At 35.2% G+C, this 22,193-nt stretch overlaps 1 protein-coding gene across 1 annotated transcript; it reads right to left on the reverse strand.

Annotated features, from left to right (window-relative positions):
* Positions 1-600: 600 nt before the first annotated feature.
* Positions 601-1,224, reverse strand: LOC149199992 (protein BIG GRAIN 1-like B). Its single transcript, XM_089400800.1, has one exon. It carries the CDS (start codon positions 1,222-1,224, stop codon positions 601-603), a length of 624 nt encoding a protein of 207 aa, XP_089256926.1.
* Between the last annotated feature and the right edge of the window lie 20,969 nt (positions 1,225-22,193).

Below are 22,193 nucleotides of genomic sequence, written 5' to 3' on the forward strand. Positions count from 1 at the left end.
AAAACCTTGATAACCCTGCTAACAATATGCACCCACCTATATAACGATTATTTGACTATATAAGCAGAGATATATAGTGTGGAACATCTGAACAAGAAGCATTGTATATCTGTATCTGCACTACACGCATATATATTGCTTGTATGGCATTACACAACCACAATCGCTGAGTCTACTTGTGCCAAACTCATGGTCACCTATCAGACACTTTTAGTGTCTGCTTAGAAATAAGCAACCTACCCTCAGACCAACTGTCAACTTAGAAATTATATCCTGAGCAACCTGCCCCAGACCAGCTGTCAATTTACAAATAAGCAACCTGCCCTCAGACCAACCATAAGATTATGGCAAGTTCCATGAGCTAAGATGGCTCAATGGCATCCAGTAACAACAAGCAGATGTTGTTTATTCATATCATACATAATGGGTGCAGAGTATAATCGATGGTTGTCACTAAAAACCTCTATTTACCAAAGCTTACACAATTTATGCATGGGAGTTTGTAAAAATTTGAAATTTTCAGAGAACCTACAACTTTGCCACACACTGCGTTACCAATGTCAAGATTAATATTAGGGATTACAGAGCACTATTTCTTCATCAAACAATCAATCCCCTTGCAATGGCTTTATTGGTCTCCAAATGAGTAGTCCCATATACAGGAAGCTCTTTTTGGTACACACTCATGTTCATGTCGATTTCTGCCAAATTCTTCATCTCAAACAGGTCAAAACTTGAACAACTGACATCGTCATCGTCTTCCTCCTCTTCGTCTTGTTTGTCAAGACCCTTAATTACCACAACTTCCATAATGCTCCTTGATTTTTGATACTTAGTAATTATGTCCTTTGCTGCTACTACATGCCAGTCCTCCTCAAGAATATGAAATTGCAATTCTTTGTTGAGTAGTGAAAGCTTGTATGCATCTGTAGATGGATATGTATGTAGATTATTAACAGAATTCGGCTTATGGAGATACTTGTCCCCAGAGGGGTTAGAGTCCTCATCCAAAGTTCCACTTGTTGGATAGAAAGTCACAGATCTTTGACTCATCCCACTCCTGTTCTTCGATCCTCTGGATGTTTTACTCAAACATGGCCTAGATTGTACTGAAGAAGAAGATGAGTCAACAGAGGTGGCTTTTTTCTCAAAAGAATCATATGAATTGGAGTCACTTACAGACGAAAATAATGAAAACTTCAATTTCTTGGTACTACCAGCCATAAACAGTGAATTGAGAAAATTTGTGAGCTTCTTGCCTGGAGAAGTTGGCTTCTTGGGCTTCTTGGAATGCTTCCGAGCTTGAGAGTTTGACTTTAAATTAGCCTGATAATCTACAGGGATGAAAGGCTTCTCCGTAGAACAAAAATCCCCATCTCTAACAGATGATTTTCCATATAAAGCTCGAGTGCATTTTCCACCAAAAACCCATATGATGTAAATTTCTTTCTATTTTAGCAGTAGCAATAGATGAAGTTTGTCTGCAGAGAGATTCCGCATCTGAAGAGAAATATGGGTAGCTGGAGGTGGAATCACTTGTATATGTGTTTCTTCTCTATATGCGCATATATTCCATATATATGTGCCTCTTCCGTATAGGTGCATATACAAAAGATATGCACATATACAAAAGTTGTGCATATATGGAAGATATGCAATACATAAGATGCACATATAGAAAATTCATGCGACTTCCATATATGCACATCTTTCGTACATGCACAAGTTCTATATATGAACGTATCTTACATATACCCATAGACATTTTGACAATAGTATTGAACCGTGTTGCTAATGGGCTTTCTTCTCTTGAAAGTGAGATGAAGTTCTTTGCATAGTGAAATGCCTCCCAGGAGGCTTGCTAGTGATTATTTTTTGAGAGCAAGATATGCCTATGAGGCTGAAGAAACCACTGGAAGCTTCTGGTTGATGAACCTATTTGATTTGGGAAGAATCACTCAGGTGCTTATGAGGAATCTTGAACCACCAGGAGGTGCCTTAGAACTCTGGTCCTTCAACAACGATGCCTAGGCGGCTCTCCTAATCAACAATAACAAATTTTTTAATGGTATTCTAATCCCTCTATTCTCCTTGGCACTAGTCCCACCTTGATGTTAGAGGTCGGGGTTTAGGCGGGCTTGGAGGTCGGCCCCTTTAATGTTATGAATGCATAAAACATAATCAACATGTTTTTCTTCAATATGTTTTGTCTAGACAAAATAATACAACATGTTACAAATATTCGTAATTGAACTAATACAACATGTTACAAATATTCATAATTGGTGAAATTACAAGCATACATATATGTGTTTATATAAATAACAAATTTGTAATTTGTAAAAGAGATATTAATTTATATTTTGTTTTTCTTGTCGTAAAATTATTAATGTAAAAATCCAATGATGCATGTTTCTCTTATAAATATAACGAAAAATTAAGTTTTGAGCTACTAGATAGTTATCTTGAGAGATTATATTTTGACTTACTTCATAGTGAGCTCTACATGGTAAAAAATATAAATATTCATTATGTTAATAGTTTTAAATGTTGCACCAATTCTTTACATATAAGGTTTGGTTTTTTCTAATTTCATTATTTTAAAAATAAAAAACAATCAATTTTCTTTGTGAAATTAGGCTCACAATTGTATTCCTTGTCCACAATTTTTACGTATTTATTCCTCATTTAAATGGAAATATTGCAGCAATACAAACAATTATCTTATACTTTCTTCTTAAAAAATATCATTTAAAAAGAATTCAAAATCCATATAATTATGGAAAAATTAATATATATGTGTACAATTTTCTACATTCCATATTTAATATAGATTTAAAAAAGAAGAAAGAAAATGATATATGTGTGTGTGTGTGTGCGAGCGTGTGTGTGAGAAAGAGGTGTCCATATCTAATATAATTAAATCTACACCTTTACTTACTTTAATTCATAACTCAGTTGCCTTAAATACTAAGTAAATTATTTATTGATTATTCATAATAAGACATTAAAAAGAGAGTAGAAATTGGTTGTCTATGAGCTTCCAAGAAATAATCCACAACTATATTAGCTCAAGGGTGCTTTTTCAAAACCAAGTCATTACAACAATATTCATCAAACTAACAATAATAATAGTTCTAGTGAAGCATGTAAGATAATCCCAATTGAATATTTATTTCTAATCAAATATTAAAATATATAACATAATTATTATAGGTATTCATGAAATATATCTATTAATTATCATTCCATATTCCTTATTTTGAACATAATTAAAAATAACTCATTAATCTAAATACAATTTTAAACTATGCTTCTTATTTAAAAATAAATAAAAAACTTTAAATAATTTTTTACATTAATTTTAATTCTTTATATTAAATGTAATTAAAAATAAAAATAACTAAATAACTCTTAACCTCAATACAATTTTATACCATGTTATTATTTGAAAAAAAAGAAAAATATGGCCAAAAATTTCATTTAACAAGAAAATAGAATAACTTAATTTTATACTATGTTTTTATCTAAAAAGAGGAAAGGAATAACATGACTAGAAATTTCATTTAACAAGAAAATGGAATGACTTTTCCAAATCTGTTGCGTTAAATCCACTTGTATATTATAATTCCTTTTTAAAAGAGAAAGGCAAAAGGACGGGTAGATAGAATAATTTTTCAAATCAGAATATGTATTAATAATCATTGTAGGCTTCAAATCTGAAATCACAAATTGGGCAAATTGGAAATGAGTTGGAAATGTGTATACCCTTTTCTTTTTCTAATTTAGAATATATATAGTAATCATGGTATACATTAACTCGACCCTGGGCTATCCTTAATTTCTAAAAGGAACAATCTTCCTCACGCTACGGCTTCAAATGACATAGAAGATGCTCACTTCAAATTAAAAATCTTCTTAACATTCTCCCTCGTCAATTAAGATGGAAAGCTTTCAGAAATTCAATTGTCCATCCATTATTCATTCCAAACGTGAAACCATCTGAAAGCTTTAAATTTTAAAATGAAATGAAATTAAAGGTGAATTCAAAATTAAAATTGAAAGCTTTTTAAAAATTAAATTTGTTGGCTCTTATTCCAAACGTGAAATCAGAAAATACATAGAAAATTTGCACTGTTATTCATTGAAAGACCAAAATAATATAAATAATTACCGACTTGATCTGCTTTGTGATTTGTGTGTTAGACGTTATTTTCCACAGCCTCCACAAAGGCAATGGGAATGGGCTCTAAACAGTGATTGCGATTGCTTGCTCTGGTCAACGAGGACGTCTTTATCTACAACTAATTCCTACTCAAATTTAACTTATACATAAATCTCATTGTAAATATTACTCCTAATTTATAAATTAATAAATTTTCAAAATCAATATCTCTCACGCTCAGGATCAAAATGATTTTAAAAAGAAGAAAAAACAAAACTAGATGTGCCCACTGCTAGATGCTAACTTCAAATTAAAAAGCGCTTCTTAACTTTATTGGTGTGGGTATCGACAAAGTAATGCAACAGATCATGGATCGCATAGACATTGCAGTTCGCTGCACGAAAGAATTGGTGCCTCTAAAAGATGTAGTAATGAAAATAAAGCCTATTGTTAAGCAGATCTACAGAGGCCGCCAGGCAATAAAGAAGAACAAGAATGATAAGGGTTCCGCTGTGAGTATATGGCTTAAATATTTGAATGCCCTTCTCCAAGAAGCATCATAGGTGGCACGACGTAGCACAATGTAATGTTATAAAACCAGCTTGAAGATCTATGATTTGATGACCTCGCACAATACCAATAATGTGTAACTTTATCAAACCAGCAGGAAGATCTATGATTTGATTTTACACATCAAAGAGCATCTCAAATGGTCTCCTTTGGTTGAGTTTGTCCAACTTTCAGAGCTATTAGAGGAACAAACTCACAACCTCCAACAGGAATTTCAGCAAATTAAAGAAACATTAGAAGCACAACCTTCGTTCTGCAAGCAATTCCCATGGCGGTCCTGCTCTAACCGGCTGCGCAGAGATGAAGCGTATCGACGAACCTTTTATAGTGGGACAACGGGAAGCCTTTTCATTTCTTGAATATTTTGTTATGGAATATGCGGAAGCTAAGAATATTGGCGTGCTTGACAAGGGTTGATTTCAGCACCACGCTGGCATCCCCAATAAATAAACTATTGGTAATATGAAGCTGCTCAGTGTCCTCTACAACAATGGCGGTATAATCCAAATAAGAACCGATGTTCCTCAGATCTGAGTCAATCCACCGAGCATTAGTTTGATTCCAACTCCTCCGAAGCCTGTGGCCTTGTTATAACAGTGAACTCCTGTGAGGATATTGGCTTGACCTGTCACTGTAATCCCCACAGCAGCCGAAAAGATGACAACGTCCGTTACAGCGTTGTGGTTGCCCATGAGGCTTATGCCCACGCCGCTGAATTTCTTCTCCTCCGGGCTTCCACCGGCGGTAATGCGCTGCCCCAGGAAGGAATTCCGGATATATGTCTCGTGCCCGCCCTGAACCATGATGCCAGACGACTTGAAATGCGAGATATAGCAATTATCGATGTTCAAATTTTGAATTTGGGCCGGATGGGTTCACCAGTTCAAACTTCGAATTTTGCGGGGCGGATTCACCAGTTCAAATTTCGAATTTGAATTTGAATGGTTTGATTAACATGGAGTAACATGGTTGCTCAGTGCGTCACATCTCAGATGCCCCGTCCAAATGCATAGCATAGCATGGTATCAGCGCGTCACATCTCAGATGCTCCGTCCAGATGCATAGCATAGCATGGTATGGTCATGGCGGGTTCACCAGTTCAAACTTCGAATTTGGCGGGGCGGATTCACCAGTTCAAATTTCGAATTTGAATTTGAATGGTTTGATTAACATGGAGTAACATGGTTGCTCAGTGCGTCACATCTCAGATGCCCCGTCCAGATGCATAGCATGGTATCAGCGCGTCACATCTCAGATGCTCCGTCCAGATGCATAGCATAGCATGGTATGGTCATGCTATCAGCGCGTCACATCTCAGATGCCCAGTCCAGATGCATAGCATGGTATGGTTTTATGTATTGTACATGGTGGTTATCAATGGTATGATTTACCGGAAAGCGCTTGTCCAAAAATATTCCGGGGTGTCAGCGTGATTGTACTACCGTCTATGCCCACAGAATGACAGTAATGTAAGGGAGCATTAATAATGCTGTAGTCCATGAAATAGCACTTGCCCGAAAGTTGGGGCTGTTTCCTGAAATCATGTAGCCTCCCCAAAACGCGTGGTGAGAGCTGTCTCCTGACAACCTTTTCGGAAAGCTCAACACAAAGTCCAACCAGCAAAACATTCAGTGCAATTGAAACATAGCATCGTGATGCGAAATCATTCGAATCGTAAAACATATCGGGACGACATTGACATCCCACAATCATATCGTGCACAATTCGAGGGTTTAGTACGAATTTAAATTTTACTCAATAGTTATCCTCAGATTCATATATTAGGGTTGAAACATGACCTCGTTTTGCGAAATCATTCTTGTAATCATAGCATATGTTGTGGACTACCTCGGTATCTAACAACTCGAGGCTGTAGGTGTCGAGATTTAGCATGCTATCGACCCACTATTTTTATATCCGAAATTTCTAATGGAATTTTTTAATAATAAGAAAAAACTATAGCTGAATTTTAAATGGTAAAAGGATTATTTTTTCCATTGTAAATTTAATAAAGTTGTGGTAGATTTTAAGGTGTAATGGGAATGTTATTGGATAATAGTTTTTTAATTAAATTTATGGAACTAAAAATTATTGATATTCACACATGGCAATATTGATGTTTTTGTTATTGCTTAAAAAAAAAATTTAAATTAGTTACCTAAGTGGAAGGTGATTTCTAGCCTTTGGTTAGTTAGTGAAGATTGACTCATGACAGAGAAAAATGAAAATGCCAATAGTTGTTCATATATTCTAAAAGCTAGAAAAACATAGAGGGATCTACCTGAATGGGATCAACATCATCTTTATTATTGACTCTTGGACTAGCATTTGATGTCGTGACCTCAGTGTGCTCCAACTTCTTCCTGAGAGCCTTTATCTGTAGTTGCATTTCATCTAACAGCAATGATATGTCATTCTTAGCATCATTTCACTCTAGGAGAACCTTGGCAAGGAGGGTCTTGATTTGCCAATATAGGTGACAAGATGTATATTGATATGTGTGGCCCTTGGTGTGCCTAGTGTTTAGAACCAACACAAATACATCATAATTTGAGCGACATTCTCAGCGTTGAGCCACCTCTTCCTTGTCTTATATGAGCTCTTGTTGTATCTTTGATGAAGTTTGATAATGAAATAAGCATGCTAAGGATTTGACTCTACAGGGTATGCATAAACCACCTTTTGAACCATAACCTCAATTATCTCAACGTCTCTACACTTGGTACCTAGTCATAGTTGTAATATGGATGGGATTGAGTTGAGAAAGAAACTAGTGATCTAATAAACCTTGCCAAGAACTAGCGTTGGAGCCAATCTAGTAACCCGAAGATGAGAAGGAAGCATATGTCCTCTGCTACTAAAAAATGGGTGGGGAAAGGCATAGGTGGAAAAAAAGCTTTGTAGATAAATAATACAAATGGATGAAGTATCCATCATGATTTAAAGCAGAAGAGAGCCAAGTACCGCGTAGGAATAAGTAGGAGTCGAGATGAGGCAATGGGAACACAAGGATGTGAGGTCACCCAATTTATTTTCCATCAAAATTAAAGCTAGAGGGAAAATAACACATACTAGCAAGTGTCTGAGGGGTAGCATGGCATATCAAGCACATTCATTTCATAGGGTGACAACAACCACACCCTTCCCCCACCTTGTTATCCCCTTATTACCCAGTTTGGGGAATGCTTCCTTATTATAAAGATGTCGCAATTTGTAAAATATTTGTATTTTTTTGGCAATGCTTTCAAATATTCTTAAGATAATTGTTTTTTGTTTCCCTACTAAAATTAACGAGTTATGTAAGTTATTTATAGATTTATCTTTATTCGAGTGATTATGTCTTACTTCTCTAAGACAATATATTATCAGATTGCACATCTTCTATTTGTGATTGCTGTCAAATAAAAAATAAATATTCTTCTCAATTTTTATTTGTTCATCTCCCTATATTCTTTAATGCTTGGTGAAAACAATTTGACAAAGTTCCATAATGTTTTTAAGATTCTACCCTATTATGAACTAACCAAATTTTTTAGATCAATGGGAACTAACCTTCTCTATGGCCAAAACTAACAACTAAGAAAAATTTCTCTGATTAGATGACTCCATCATCTATCCCTTAACATCTCAAGATGCTCTTATCTCTTATAAATGATACAAATGACTTATCAATTCAAGTTTCATGCTACAAATTTAATATTCTATATGACAAACTACTTAAATGTTCCATGTGGAAAGGGACTTAGGAAATAAGGCAAAATAAACATTCTTTAATGAGATGGAAATGGTAGCTCCAATGATGAATGTTCCCAATTAAGTATTTTTCATAGGGATCTTGCACGAATTTGATGAGTGAAAAAATGAAAATGTGGAATTCTAAAATGCACTCTCATAAGAATGCACATGCATTCCTTTACCTCCAATTTGTTAATGAGGTTACCTTGTTGTCTACCAAATAGGCATTCAAAAGAATGTGCATGTGCTTTAGAAATTTTCATGTGATAATAAAGTGTTAAGATAATAATAATTATAATGTTCAAGTTATGTTTTTTTCATGTTTCTACATGGATATCTTTTATTAAAAAAAAATGAAAGTGAATCTTTAGGTCATGATTGATATTCAAACCATCACATAATCCCTCTAGAATGGACATTTGGCCTCCAGTAATAATATTTTTGTTCTTACAAGATTTTGCATGCATGAGATGTGGTTTGGAGACTTAACAATTGTGAGAGGAAAAAAATGAAATCGGGCTCTAAATAATGCTTCTAGGGCTCACGGATCTTATAAAGGAAATATTTCTTATTGAAGGGAAATATGGTTAATATTGTAATTCCTTGGATAATGGAGATAGACCTCAAGGCCTTGTTAAAGGTAAAGGGAAGAAAACAAGGCCCTTAGGCACCTAATGAGGTTGTTACGAACCAAGGGTGATGACCAATGCCATAAACCATGAAAGATATCTTGTGTAAAATGTGATTATCCTTGGACGAATATGAGTAACATTGGGAGGTTTTGTGCACTGATGATTGCCTTAATAATGAATAGGGGAGAATTTTAAGAATTAGGATTTAAATTACAATTCCTAAGTTAATGGCCATGATTGAATCCTTTATTAAAAAAACAATCCCTTTAAAATGAATATTTGGAATATAAGTGGATATGGGCATAATTATAATCTCTTTTGCAATTTGGTTGAATCATTTTATTATTTTTCATCAATCTTGATGATTTTAGAGTGGAAAAAGTGCATGAATCAACTCACGGGACCATTATTACTAGTGGGTCCCACTTTGGTGAATTGTTGTCTTAAACCTTGTGGAAGTAGTTTAAGATATCCAATGGCATATTTTGGGCTTAAAATTCTTTCACTCAATAATATAACCATTTAATATTATTCTACACACAAATACCTTTCTAATAATGCAAGAATTCCCTCAATCCAAATCTGTATACAAAAGTTATGCCACTCTAAAGTTGACACTCTTATTTTGACCACAATAATTTGGGAGGATGCGATGTCAACCCTAATTATACATGAAAAAATTGATAGCCGCATGATCATGATGAAGAAGAATCTAGAATAGCCCATCTTGTAACTCTAGTGTCAATTGTGTTTTGTGAGTTTTCTTTTTCTATTTTCTATTTTCTAAATATTTTATCTATTGCATGCATAAGAATAATGTAGTAATTAACGAATATAGAAATCTAAGGAGAAATTAAACGTCAAGTATAGATTTTGAATTTTAAGAATAATTTCATAAGATCTATTGCGATGAACTATTTAGTGGAACATACGTGGAAGATTATAGATCATATTGGTAATAGAGAAGGTTTATTCGGATATATTGCGGGGATTTCTAGAGGATCCATATTAGCTAAGATGAAAGTCATAAAACCCTAGCCATGGTCAACAAATCTATCAATAACCCTTAAGGCCCCACAAAGGAGAAGTTTACATTTCTAGAAGCACCCTCCTCATGGTGGCCCTGAGCAATAAGTTTAGTTCATTTGAAGAGGTTCTAATGTTGAGGCTAGACCAAAGGTGAAATGGAAAAATAAGGAAGAACTATAGAGGGAGATTAAGAAAGAACCTAAAAAGGATCAACCCAGTTCAAGTGTCATGAACCATTCATAGTCCCTATTCAAAATGGAAGAAGTTCAAAATCAAGTGATATCAAGGTGAGATTGATGCTCCAAATCTAGATCATTGGTTGTAATAGTTACATGTTTATTATAGTGCTAATCATATTTTGTTTCATCGATTGAAATTAGAGGGCCATGCCTGAACTGGTGGGAAAGAAACATAAATACCTTGAGGTTGGAGGGATGTCGTCTAGTGACTAAGTTGGAGGATTTTAAATCCCTCATAAATTCACAATTTTACTCTATCAAGTATGCAAAGGACTAATGGATCAAGTGGCATTACTTCAGGCACACACTAGGGAAGAGAATATATGAGTACACCACAAAATTTAGAAAGATGGCCATAATATTGGATATATCCCAAAATAATCCAGACATAATCATTAAATATCTAGGTGGTACACATAGCCATATATAAAAGAAGATGATGTTTTTCAAGCCTATATTAATGGATGAGACTTGGGTATAGGGATAAATCCTAGAGAACACACCCTAGAAGGAAGGGAAATCAAACGAGTGAAAGGAAAAAATAACAAATAAGTTTCCAAGCAGGGGAAGGAGTGGAAAGGGGAAAAGGAAAAAAAGACAAAAGCCACAACATACTAGTGCAAAGATCCTATTAATCAATGCAATCATTGTAACATTGATGGTAATACAAAAGAGAAATGTTGGAAGTTGCATCCAAAGCTAGACCCATAGAACAAAAGGAAATTTACTAGGAAGAAAAATCTCACGGCCATAGATTCAAGTAATTTGGTGGAAAGAAGTTCAAACTGGAAAATAATATTGTATATATGTTATGCAAAAGGGGGTGGATCTAACTAGCCTTCAGTAACAAGAAGAGAAAGAAAAGACTATGCCCTTCCATATAAAGATACATATCAAGTAGACAAACATTGATGCTATGTTCGACTCATGATCATAAGAGAATCTCATTACAACATATTGGAAGTTCATGACCATCCAATCCCATATCGGTTAGGAGGATTAAGTGAGGATGAAGAAATAAGGACAAGCAAATAGTCAAAATTTTGATTTGCTACAAGTGTTTGTTTTATTAATGAAGTACAACTAGATGTAGTTCCCCTCGATGAATGTGGAATGTTGTTTGGAAATCCCTATGTGTACATGTGGGAAGAAATCTTCATGAAGAGATCCAACCAATACTACCTCATCAAGGATAATAAATCCTTCATCATCAACCTGCTTAGGGGAAAGTCCAAAATTTGCCTAGTAAATTCCATCCAAGCCTAGAAATTAATTAGTTCTAGCAAGAAAAATAGTCTATAGAAGATTATGTGAGAGAATAGTCATCCATGGAGGAGTATACTAAGTAAAAACACAATTGGAAGAGTTTCTACAGGAGTATACAAGTGTCTTTAAGGAGCCTAATGGGATACCACCGAAGAGGTAAGTGAAGCGCGAGATCCGACTATTTCGAGACTCTTGTTGCAAAACATTGGGTTATATAGGTGGTCTATTATAGAAGCAAGTGAGGTGGAGAAGAGTCGCAATAGGTAATAGAACATGGTGTTATTCAGCCAAATACCACACCATGTGGGTTTGCCATCACCATTGTGTTAATTAAGCATGGGACTTGGTGGATATGTATTTATTACATGGAATTAAGCAAAAACTAGGTTCATGAATAGGTGTACCCTTTCCTAGGATAGATGATCTATTAGATTGATTGTAGCAATCTAAATACTTCACGAAGATGGACACAAGTTCTAGATATCACTGTATTCAAGTTAGAAAAGAATATATATAGAATACCATATTTAAAACTAGGAAACATTTCTATGAGAGGTTATTCATGATGTTTGTCCAATCCAATGCACCATCTATGTTTATGAGGTTACCGAATGATATATTGTGCCATTTTGTATATTCATTTCTTATAATTGTCTATTTGGATGATATAATGGTATATAGTGCAACCTAGGAGGAATACATATCCCAATTGATGGAGGTGCCAGAGAAATTAAAGAAGCACCAACTGCTTCAAAATATCCAGAAGTGTGAGTTTACACAATAGTCTTTAGTGTATATGGGGTATGTGATAGGTAGAGGGGAGATGAATATAGATCGTGCCAATATGGAGGCCATAATGAAGTGGTTAGTTCCTACTAATGTTTTTTATTTCAGGAGTTTCATTTGGGAATAACAATACTTGAGGTAATTCATAGTCTCATTTTTAGTAGTAGAAGCACCACTCGATGCACGGGGGCTTAACTCAATGAACCTTTGACATATCACATGCATTCGTGGCATATTAAACAATACCCTTAATTTGACTACATATTGGAAAATACCTCTAAAAATCACATTATTTAACCCCCTACCAATATTAACCCAATACAATTCCCAATTTAAAAACCCCTACCTTCGCTAGATATTGTAGGTATCCATTTTTTCATTAACATTTTTTATACCCCTTTATATTTTTTCATTAACTTTGGGATTCAATTTTTATACCTACTAATATAAAAACCGTTAACCCCCTATATATGCCCCAATATAATATGTCATTTTTTCCTGAATATATATTCCCCAATATGAACCCACGTGGTCTGGTATTGCTCTGCCAGTGAAGACCCCGTGACTCGATGTCATCACAACAAGTGGTAGTATTTTCTAGTGGGGAAAGGGTTAGTTGGGGTCCTTTAAGGAGTTCAAGAAGAATATCAGTGAAGCACCATTTCTCTCATTACCAAACTCATAAAATCCCCTTGAAATGGATATAAGTGAGTGGGTATGATATGAGAGTGATTTTGTTGTAGAAAGGAAGGTTTGTATCCTACCATTATAAAATATTTCATGCGGAAGTTCTCAACTACTCTACCTATGACAAGGAACTCCATGTCCTGGTGCAAGATATGAAGAATCATAAACATTATCTAATGGTATAGGAGACAATAACCACACAGATCACCAACCACTATAACACCTGTAGGTCTAGAGTAAACTGCAACAAACTAGGCATTACAAGTGGACAGGGTTTCTACAAAAGTTTGATTTATTGATCAATTCCAAGAAGGTAAATACAAATAAGTTGGCCAAAATGATTTAAAGGCCACCCATATTAAAGATCACAACTTTGGGAAAACTTATGTGCATGGAGCAATTCATCCGTGATGTATAATGAGAGGCATACTCAAAGGATGAGGACTTCAAGGAGATGTTTAAATAGTTGTAGAGCTAGAGTGATATCAATGATGGTGACAACACAATTACCTACCATATATACAATGGTGTTGATAGGTGAAATGTCGTCAACAAAGGGAGAAAACCCAATTGCATGTCCCAATCTAACTCAGTTTTGTTTTGTATAGCGACCTCAGACTAATATGTGGGATGAGTTTCCACTTACAAGATAAAGAATTATTTCCTTCTGTTTTTTTTAATTGCATATTCTTTATACTGTTAGCAATGTTTTTTTTATTTTGTTTTGATTATTTTTTATAATAATTCATAGGGGGTTAGGGGTATTTACTATTAGAAAAGATATAATGGAGACAACGTTAACGAATTTCTTTTCTTAAATATAATTAGAGCATAAGATGATTGAAAACTTCTCAAAATTACGATTAATAATATGAAACCATAGGAAAATGAGTTATTGATCTATAAATTTTATAAGATCTATAAAATTCAAATAAATATATGCTAATATACAAGACTCAAGAAATTTAATAAGCATAATTTACCAAAATAGGAATGATGCATATATCTCCTAGATGATTGGGATCTTTGATCATGAGTCTATGATTTTTCAGGCTTAAACAAAATGCAAAATACCAAACTTGAAAGAAAGTTATTAGAAATATGATAATATAAATAAACAACTACATATAACATAAAATAACACAAATGAGATTGAGAACGAAGTTCAACCAATGTGGGCTAGTATTTGGGTCCACTTCCAATGGAGTGGCCTCTTCAATTATGATGCAAAAACAAACTTTAGAGAAAGGCTCTAAGAACCCCTCGCAAAAACTTTCCTTTCAAAAATCTCCAAAAGGGAAAAAAACCCTATGATTTGTCGCCAAAACAATGATAATCACACTACAAAATAATAGATCTCGACCTTTTAATTCAAAACCACACTTTTGTAATGCAATGGAAATTTGTTTTACATATATATTTTGGATGGTTTTCACCTTGGGGTCAAACGCACAAAGGTTGCAACCCTTATAATACAATAACAATGCATTTACATTTTTTGTTATAATAACAATATCCTATGGTTGAACCTTCAAGGATATATGGTATGAAAAATCCAATAGATGGTGCATATGAAAACTTGATTATAAAAATCACACCATATATACATTGGCACATTGGTATAGTCGTTGGTCATACCAACCATTCTATATAAATAACATATGTTAAAAGCCATTGTTATACCCATTGAACCATGTTTTGGTCATGACCAATCACCATACGACTATGTGATTTGTTATGGACGCATGCAATTTGTTATGTCTAATCCCATGGCTTTGTAGAAGTATATTCAATGGAGTTAATGTAATCGTTAATGTACATACTATATATGTAAACCTTGCCCAAATGTGATTACAACCAATAGTTAACCAACACATTTTCCATATCATATAACCAACATTTTTAACATACTTACCAACCATACTCTGTAATATAATATTACACCACATGCTTGTTCTCAACCAATCTATGTTGGAGGCTATACAAAGGTTGTGGTCCACAACCTCCCCATTTTTGGCTACAGTAACAACCAAAATTTAAATATAGTTATTTTCGATAATGATTCGAAACAAATGTGTTGCGCATTGGTGGCAAGCTTGGCTAGCATAATGGTGGTTATAAGTTAAATCCTTGCAAATTATAGTCTATTGGGCTAATCCATATTTTCGCATTCGGTGGTGCCACATGGTGCACTCTTGTTGGGCCACATGTCACCATTGGATTAGTCCACCTCTTTCCGTGCTAGCCATCTAATCACCCAAACACACAATGCCACGTGTTGACACTAGGTGATGCCACATGTTGTTATTAGGTCATTGCCACATCACCTTCAATCATTGCCACATGTCATATGTAAGTCTTGCTACATGTCACTTTAAGAGGTTGTCACATGTCACGGCACAATTTACTTTTTTACTAGTGGTCAAACTATTCAAATTGTCATATCTTCAGCATACAGACTTAGTTTGATGTGATTTAAACTATTTTAGAATCATATTGTAGAGCTCTTCAAATTGGAACTATTTCCATCGAATTTTCGAGACTTTGAATCTCAGGCCATCCTTGATCCTCTTAGATCAATCCTCCCCACTAGGAAGCTTTAGGACCACCAAAAGGTAAGCTACACAGGAAATAGGTGAAGGCATTGGTCCTTCACTTTCCCTATCTCGATCCACCATGTCATGCTTAGATTCATTCCCATAATACCCACTTGAATATTTTCCACATTTTGTTAACATGATGTTCTCATATTTCTATCTAGAATAACATCTTCCTGCAACTTATCTAGATACATAGCAGAAAAATCATCAATGGAAGGAACTTTAACACTCTCATCTAGATCTATGATAATTGGTGTCTCGTGGATTTATAAATTCTCCACATTCACAGTTGAATAAATCTACATATACAGTGGTAGATCTAACCAGAAATCATTACTGCAAGTCTTCTCCAAAACAATAAATGGGACATATCATATTCTATTGAGATTCTTACCTTCCCTTGTTAACCTATCATTGTTGATGTGCAACCAATCTTGATCACCAACTTAGAAATGATTATCCATCCTACTTTCATCATCCCTAGCCCTATACTATGCTTAGCTCTTCTCCAACTATTCCCGCACTTCCTGTGCACCATCTAGATCCTTTGTATGAATTTTTGGGCCTTATCTTCATCTTTGTGTTCATCAAAATCAACATCTTTCCCAAAAACCAAATTCAATGGAGAATTTGGCAGGTATCTAAAACAAACTTCAAATGGAGATCTTTGTGTAGATGAATGCAATGCTTCGTCGTAATCGTGTGGCACATAATGTAGTTTCTCATGCCAAATATTAGGATGCTTGTTGTAGTATCCTCGGAGAAAATGTACCTCAGTATTGTTGACCACCTATGTCCGTTCATCAACCTGTGGATGAAAAGAAGTAATCATTTTCATCTCAATGCCAATCATTCTCCACAAGATAGATAAAATCTCTCTTAGAAAAGAAGAATCTTAATCTAAAATACTAGAAGTGGGAAATCCAAAACAAAGCCAAACATGCTGGAAGAATAGTTGTGCAGTCTCTTTAGCTGTTACCTTCTTCTTAGAAGGCATCAAAATACACATCTTCCTGAACCTATCCAAAACTACAAAAAAATAACCATGACCTCCTTTAGACATAGGACATTCCATGCTAGATTATGAAGATGAATAGGTCCTACCATTTATAGATGATTTGGAACCAGATATTTAGGGAAAGTTGAAAAAGAATATATCTTTGCAGAAGAGGTTAAAAACTACAAGGAAAGGGTAGAGTTAGCTTCAGCATATTGGGTTGAAGGAACAACTCACAGGCAAAGCTAAATGGCACACCAAAGAGAAGGAGGAGAAAAGAATTCTTTACCTCATCATGGAAGCTTTTCGGGACCAAACTCCTATAAAAATATGGAGGAGTGATTTATATTGGATCTTTATATTACTTTTCATCAACACTGATGCATTTGGAGTGGAAAAAATGGAGGAATCAACTCACAAAACCATTTTTGTGGGTGTGTCCTAGTTTGGCAAATTGGAGTCTAAAACCTTCCGAAAGTAGTTTGAAGCATAAAATGGAATTTTACGGGATACAAAATTTTTGCAGAAGTGTTGCACCTTATCACCATTTTAAACATAAAAACCTTTCCAATGACATAAGAATCACCTCAATTGAAGTCCATATCCAAATTTTATGCCACTTAGAAGTTGACCTTCTTGTTTTGGCCACCATAATTCAAGAAGATGCCATATTAGCCTCCATTATTAATGGAAAATGGGTTATCCACCTGATCATGATGAATAAGACTGAAGAATAGTCCATATTAAAACTCTAGTTAAGAGTTGAAGAAATCAAACTTAACCACTAGTAGGTCATCAAGCTATGTTATAACCAAGCCATTAGGAGGAAAATGGGTTCCATCATATTCGATGGCATTTTTGTTTTATATATGAGTATTGTGGAAAAGAGTGGATAGGGAGATAGAAAACAAAGGGTGTTTGTGCACTATAGTATACCACATGTTGTAGGTCTAACATCTTTGTACTTGCATCCATTTTTCCAATCAGATAATGAGAGAAGGGTAGCCTCAACTTCGAGTTGAGTTTTCCCCCTGAAAGAGTTTCCTAGGTTATATATTGCATCAATCGTGGTTTTTTATTTTTATTTAACTATTATCTATATTCTACATTTTTTGTACATTACATGCATACAAATAACACATTAATCGATGAATCCAAAAATATGAGGAATTAAACCTCACATTTTATATTTTGGATTCTAAGCATATTTTCATCAAATTTGTTGTGACAAACTATCTAGTTGAATATCCAAAGTAGTTTACCAATCATTGGGCTATTGGACTACGATCAAGGCCTTCAACTAGAACACGGTCTCTGAAAAGGGAATATTTGGTATACAAGTGGGTCATGGGTGTCACTAGGAGTTTTAGTGCCTTAGGGATTTTTCTTAGAAATTTGAAAATGAGTGGGGGTAAAAAGGGTCCTTAATCATGACATGTATCTTACAAGTCCTCTAGGAAATCACCACAAAAAATTTCTAAGAAGGAAATTTATACTTGGGTGTGATATGGATACCATTAGGAGATATAACACAAGAGGGAATAGTCACAATATTTGGCCAAAAATGATGTTTCAAGGGCTCTAATTCCTAAAGCAGGTGTAAAATCACCATAGACACCAAAGTTTTTGGCCTCTTGGTGGGATATCAACATCATTGAGAGATTCTGTAAATTGGGCATGGGACTCAATGCCCCACCCATTGTTCAGAAGGGAAAATAAGAGTCAAAAGATATAAATAAATGTTTTGGGGCTCATAATCCATTTATGACACTTCAAGCCACCATAAAAATATTCTATATGGAATCTTCGGCCCTCAAATAACATACGGGTTCCATTAGAAAACTTTGGACACAAGGGATGCATCTTGGAAGCTTAACCACGGCCATGAGAAAAATGAAAATACATCGGAGCTAAGTGAAAATTTTAAGGCTCATGAGCCACGAATGAGTCGTTAAATCCCTACATAGCCCTTTTGAAGGGGATGTTTGACTTACAATTAGGATATGGGTGCTAGTATCAGGATTTGTATAACAAGGATAAGGGTGAAAGCATGAATATGGGTTATGGTTTTGATCCGAACTTAAACAGGAATGTAACAAATTACATATATAACCATAAATATAGAGATGAAATAGAAATAACACTTCACTTCATTAATATCAAATACTGAAATAAGCTTACAAATAGAATGGACATAAACTAGCTTGGGTGATGGTATCTTATCTCTGAGAAGAGATGTGGCAGCTACATGCGTCTGAACTGTGTTACAATGAGGTTCGAATACCTATTTATTATTTAGAGACAATGGAAAACCCTAAACATCCAAAAGACTAACTCTAGGAGATGAAGTACCAAAACTATGGACCCTATTTGGGTAAATTGGTACATCAATTTCTGGGGGTCATAACCTTGGCATAAAATATTCATTTGATGTGCACAATACATCATTAGAAACATATATTTGAGGACTATAACTTTTGAGTTGGAAAAATGGGGCAAATACCATGTTTGATCCGGTTTTCCTAAAATACGTCATTTAGGGCTCAAAACAGCTCCGGAAGTTAACGACCCGAAAAACTGCCAAAACTAGTAAACTGTGCTACAATTAAGGAAACTAAAAAAAATTGAAAGAGATAGTGGTGGTGGTCCAAGTGGAATTGGGAGGTGGCAACCAACATCCACCTGCATCAACTTTTGGTCCAATTGTGGCGATGAAATTTTAAAATTTTACTCTTTGATCAAATTGAAGCCCTTAGAATTCATATAAGCATTGTGAATTTTGATTGAGAGCAAAAAGACAATTTATGGAGAATTATGTTGTCCTAATGATATATTTTGAAAAATAAATTAATGTCATTTAAATTTTCCATTTTCCATTAAATGAAGTGCTTTTCCTTGCAAATATTTTCACATATTAACATGTATATGTGTGTTCACATAGCATAACTTTGTCTTAAATGTGAAATATATATATATATATATATATATATATATAGTATAGCGTGATCTAAAAACAAAGAACTAAGTTATTCATATTAAATTTTTTTTTTTTTTGCAAAAAATTATTTTTTATTACTTTTCAAAGTCGACAAATAAATATTTGAATTGCCTTTTTTAGACATATGTGTTCATGTGATATTTTTTTCTACTGTTTAAATAAATTCAAAAGCCAAGAGTACTCTTTTGAAGAGGGTTCATAAAAGAATATAGTGGTTAATCCAGGTGGATATTGGTGGCCACCTGCCTATTCCACTTGGAAACCCAACACTGTCTCTTTGAGTTTTTTGGTTTTCTGAACTTCCATAAGAGTTTTGAGGACGTAAACTACATTTTTAGGGAAAACAGGGAGATTAAAAACGTCCAAAAATATCTTGCCTCTTTATTTATGTGCTACTCTTTGAGATCTTTAAAATGAGGTATTATGATGGCCAAATGGAGATCGTATGCCAAAGTTACAACCTCAGGAAGTTGATGTACCAATTTACCCAAGCGGGGCGCAGAGTTTTGGCGCTTCATCTCCTAGGGTTAGCTTTTTATATGTTTAGGGTTTTCCATTGTTTCTGAATAATAAATAGGGCTTTGAGCTTCATTATAACATAGTTCAGAGGCATGTAGCCGCCACATCTCTCCTCAGAGATAAGATACCATTGCCCAAGCAATCTTATTTCCATTCTGTTTGTAAGCATAGTTCAATATTTTTCCATTAATGAAATGAAGTGCTTTTCTGCCACATGTTGTTGTTTATGATTGCATTTGTAAGTTGTTGCATTCTTGTTTAATTTCAGATCAGTGGTATCATAGCGGCCTGCTCGTTCTCCATTTTTCTTTGCACGGCCCCAACGAGGTCAGTGTATAAGGAATTAGGGCTCGATCTAGTTGAACCATTGCAAGATCAACCTTGTAAAACCCAAAGATCTCCCATGGTGGAATAAAATAAAGACGAGGGGGTAGGAGATCCTTTCAAAATGTTGCTCAAAGAAGCTCTCCAACAACAAAGGGATGCAATGATGAATAACTTTGTCCAGATCATTCGACGACTAACCACAGACGATGCATCTTGATCCAGTAGCCACTCTGATGGTGCCACTCATTTTATGATACAAGTTAACTTCGATATTCTCATATCTGAAGGCCTGATAGATGCAGACGTTTTAGGTAAATGGTTAAATCTATTGGAAGGATATTTTTCAATTCATGACTTTTTCAATGAGGAAAAGATTATGTTTTCACTTCTCAAAGCCACCCCACATGTCAAGGACTGGTGGGAACCTACTATGAACAAAAGGACAAGAGTGAACCCTCTTTGTTTTCAGCTGCATGCACTTGGAATTCTTTCCGAGACGCCATCAAGGAACATTATTACCCTGTCGAGAGCTATGAAGATAAATACATAAAGTGGACCACACTACAGTAGGGAAGGGACAAAGATGTCTCAGAGTTCACAAATACTTTCCATACGCTTTGCACAAAGCTGGGTATCAAGGATACTGAGTGGAATTTGGTGCTCAAGTACCGCTGCTATCTATAGAAGTACATCCCAGATGAGATGGAGTTCTTGGACATTTCCTCACTCAGCATGGTGTATTGGTATGTTGTAAAGATTGAGCAGAAGTTTAAACAGAAGAAGTGGGACTTTGGAGCTACGAATCTAAAGCAACTAAAAGGCACCCCCAAAACATAGAACAAGGGACCAAGCCAAGGCAGGGCTACCCAGGAAAGCCCACCGAAGCTGCAAGCAAAGAACAATACCACAAAGATAAAGAAGGATATGGGAAAATGGTGTGAGTTCCATAAGAGCTTCACTCTCAATACAAGTGAGTGTGGGGACAAGAAGTCACTAGTGGATGAGCTGAAGGCTTCTAAATGAGATGCAAGTTCTGACTCTGAATCAAAGCACGATAAGGGGACTAACAAAGGGAAGCATATCAGTGATGTGGAGCCCAATGCCACTGTGGCCATCGCAAAGATCGAGAAAATTGAGCCTAAAGATCTAGAGGAGGGGGAACACCTCCACTCACAAATGTGGGTGAAGGGTTATACGCTATAGTTCATTGTCGATAGCGGGATCCAAAATTATCTCATTTTAGCAGAAGTCATGAATCGGTTGTGCCTAAAGACTACAACACATCCATAGCCATACACCATTGGGTGGCTTCACCAAGGATGAGATCTTTGTGACAGCTAGCAGTTCTGCCTTCCCTATACATTCAAGCCCTTCACGGATGAGGTATTGTGTGATTTTTCTCCTCTTGAAGTTTCTGATGTATTGTTAGGACAACCATACTTGTGGAATTGACATGTTATATATGAGTCTAGACCTCACTCTATGATTATTACTTTGGCTAAGAAGTTGTACAGGATACCTGAGGTAGCCCCGCCTAATCCAATCTCTTTGATCACTGCAAAGCAATGCAGTAAGATCATTTCCCAGACTACGGAATTTGTTTTCCTTATGATTCACCACCAAGGCAAGAAGAAGGTTGTGGC

The sequence above is a fragment of the Pinus tabuliformis genome, chromosome 2_1 (genome assembly GCF_031772625.1).
Source record: "Pinus tabuliformis cultivar Carrire ecotype Pingquan chromosome 2_1, CPIR1, whole genome shotgun sequence".
Lineage (NCBI taxonomy): Eukaryota > Viridiplantae > Streptophyta > Pinopsida > Pinales > Pinaceae > Pinus > Pinus tabuliformis.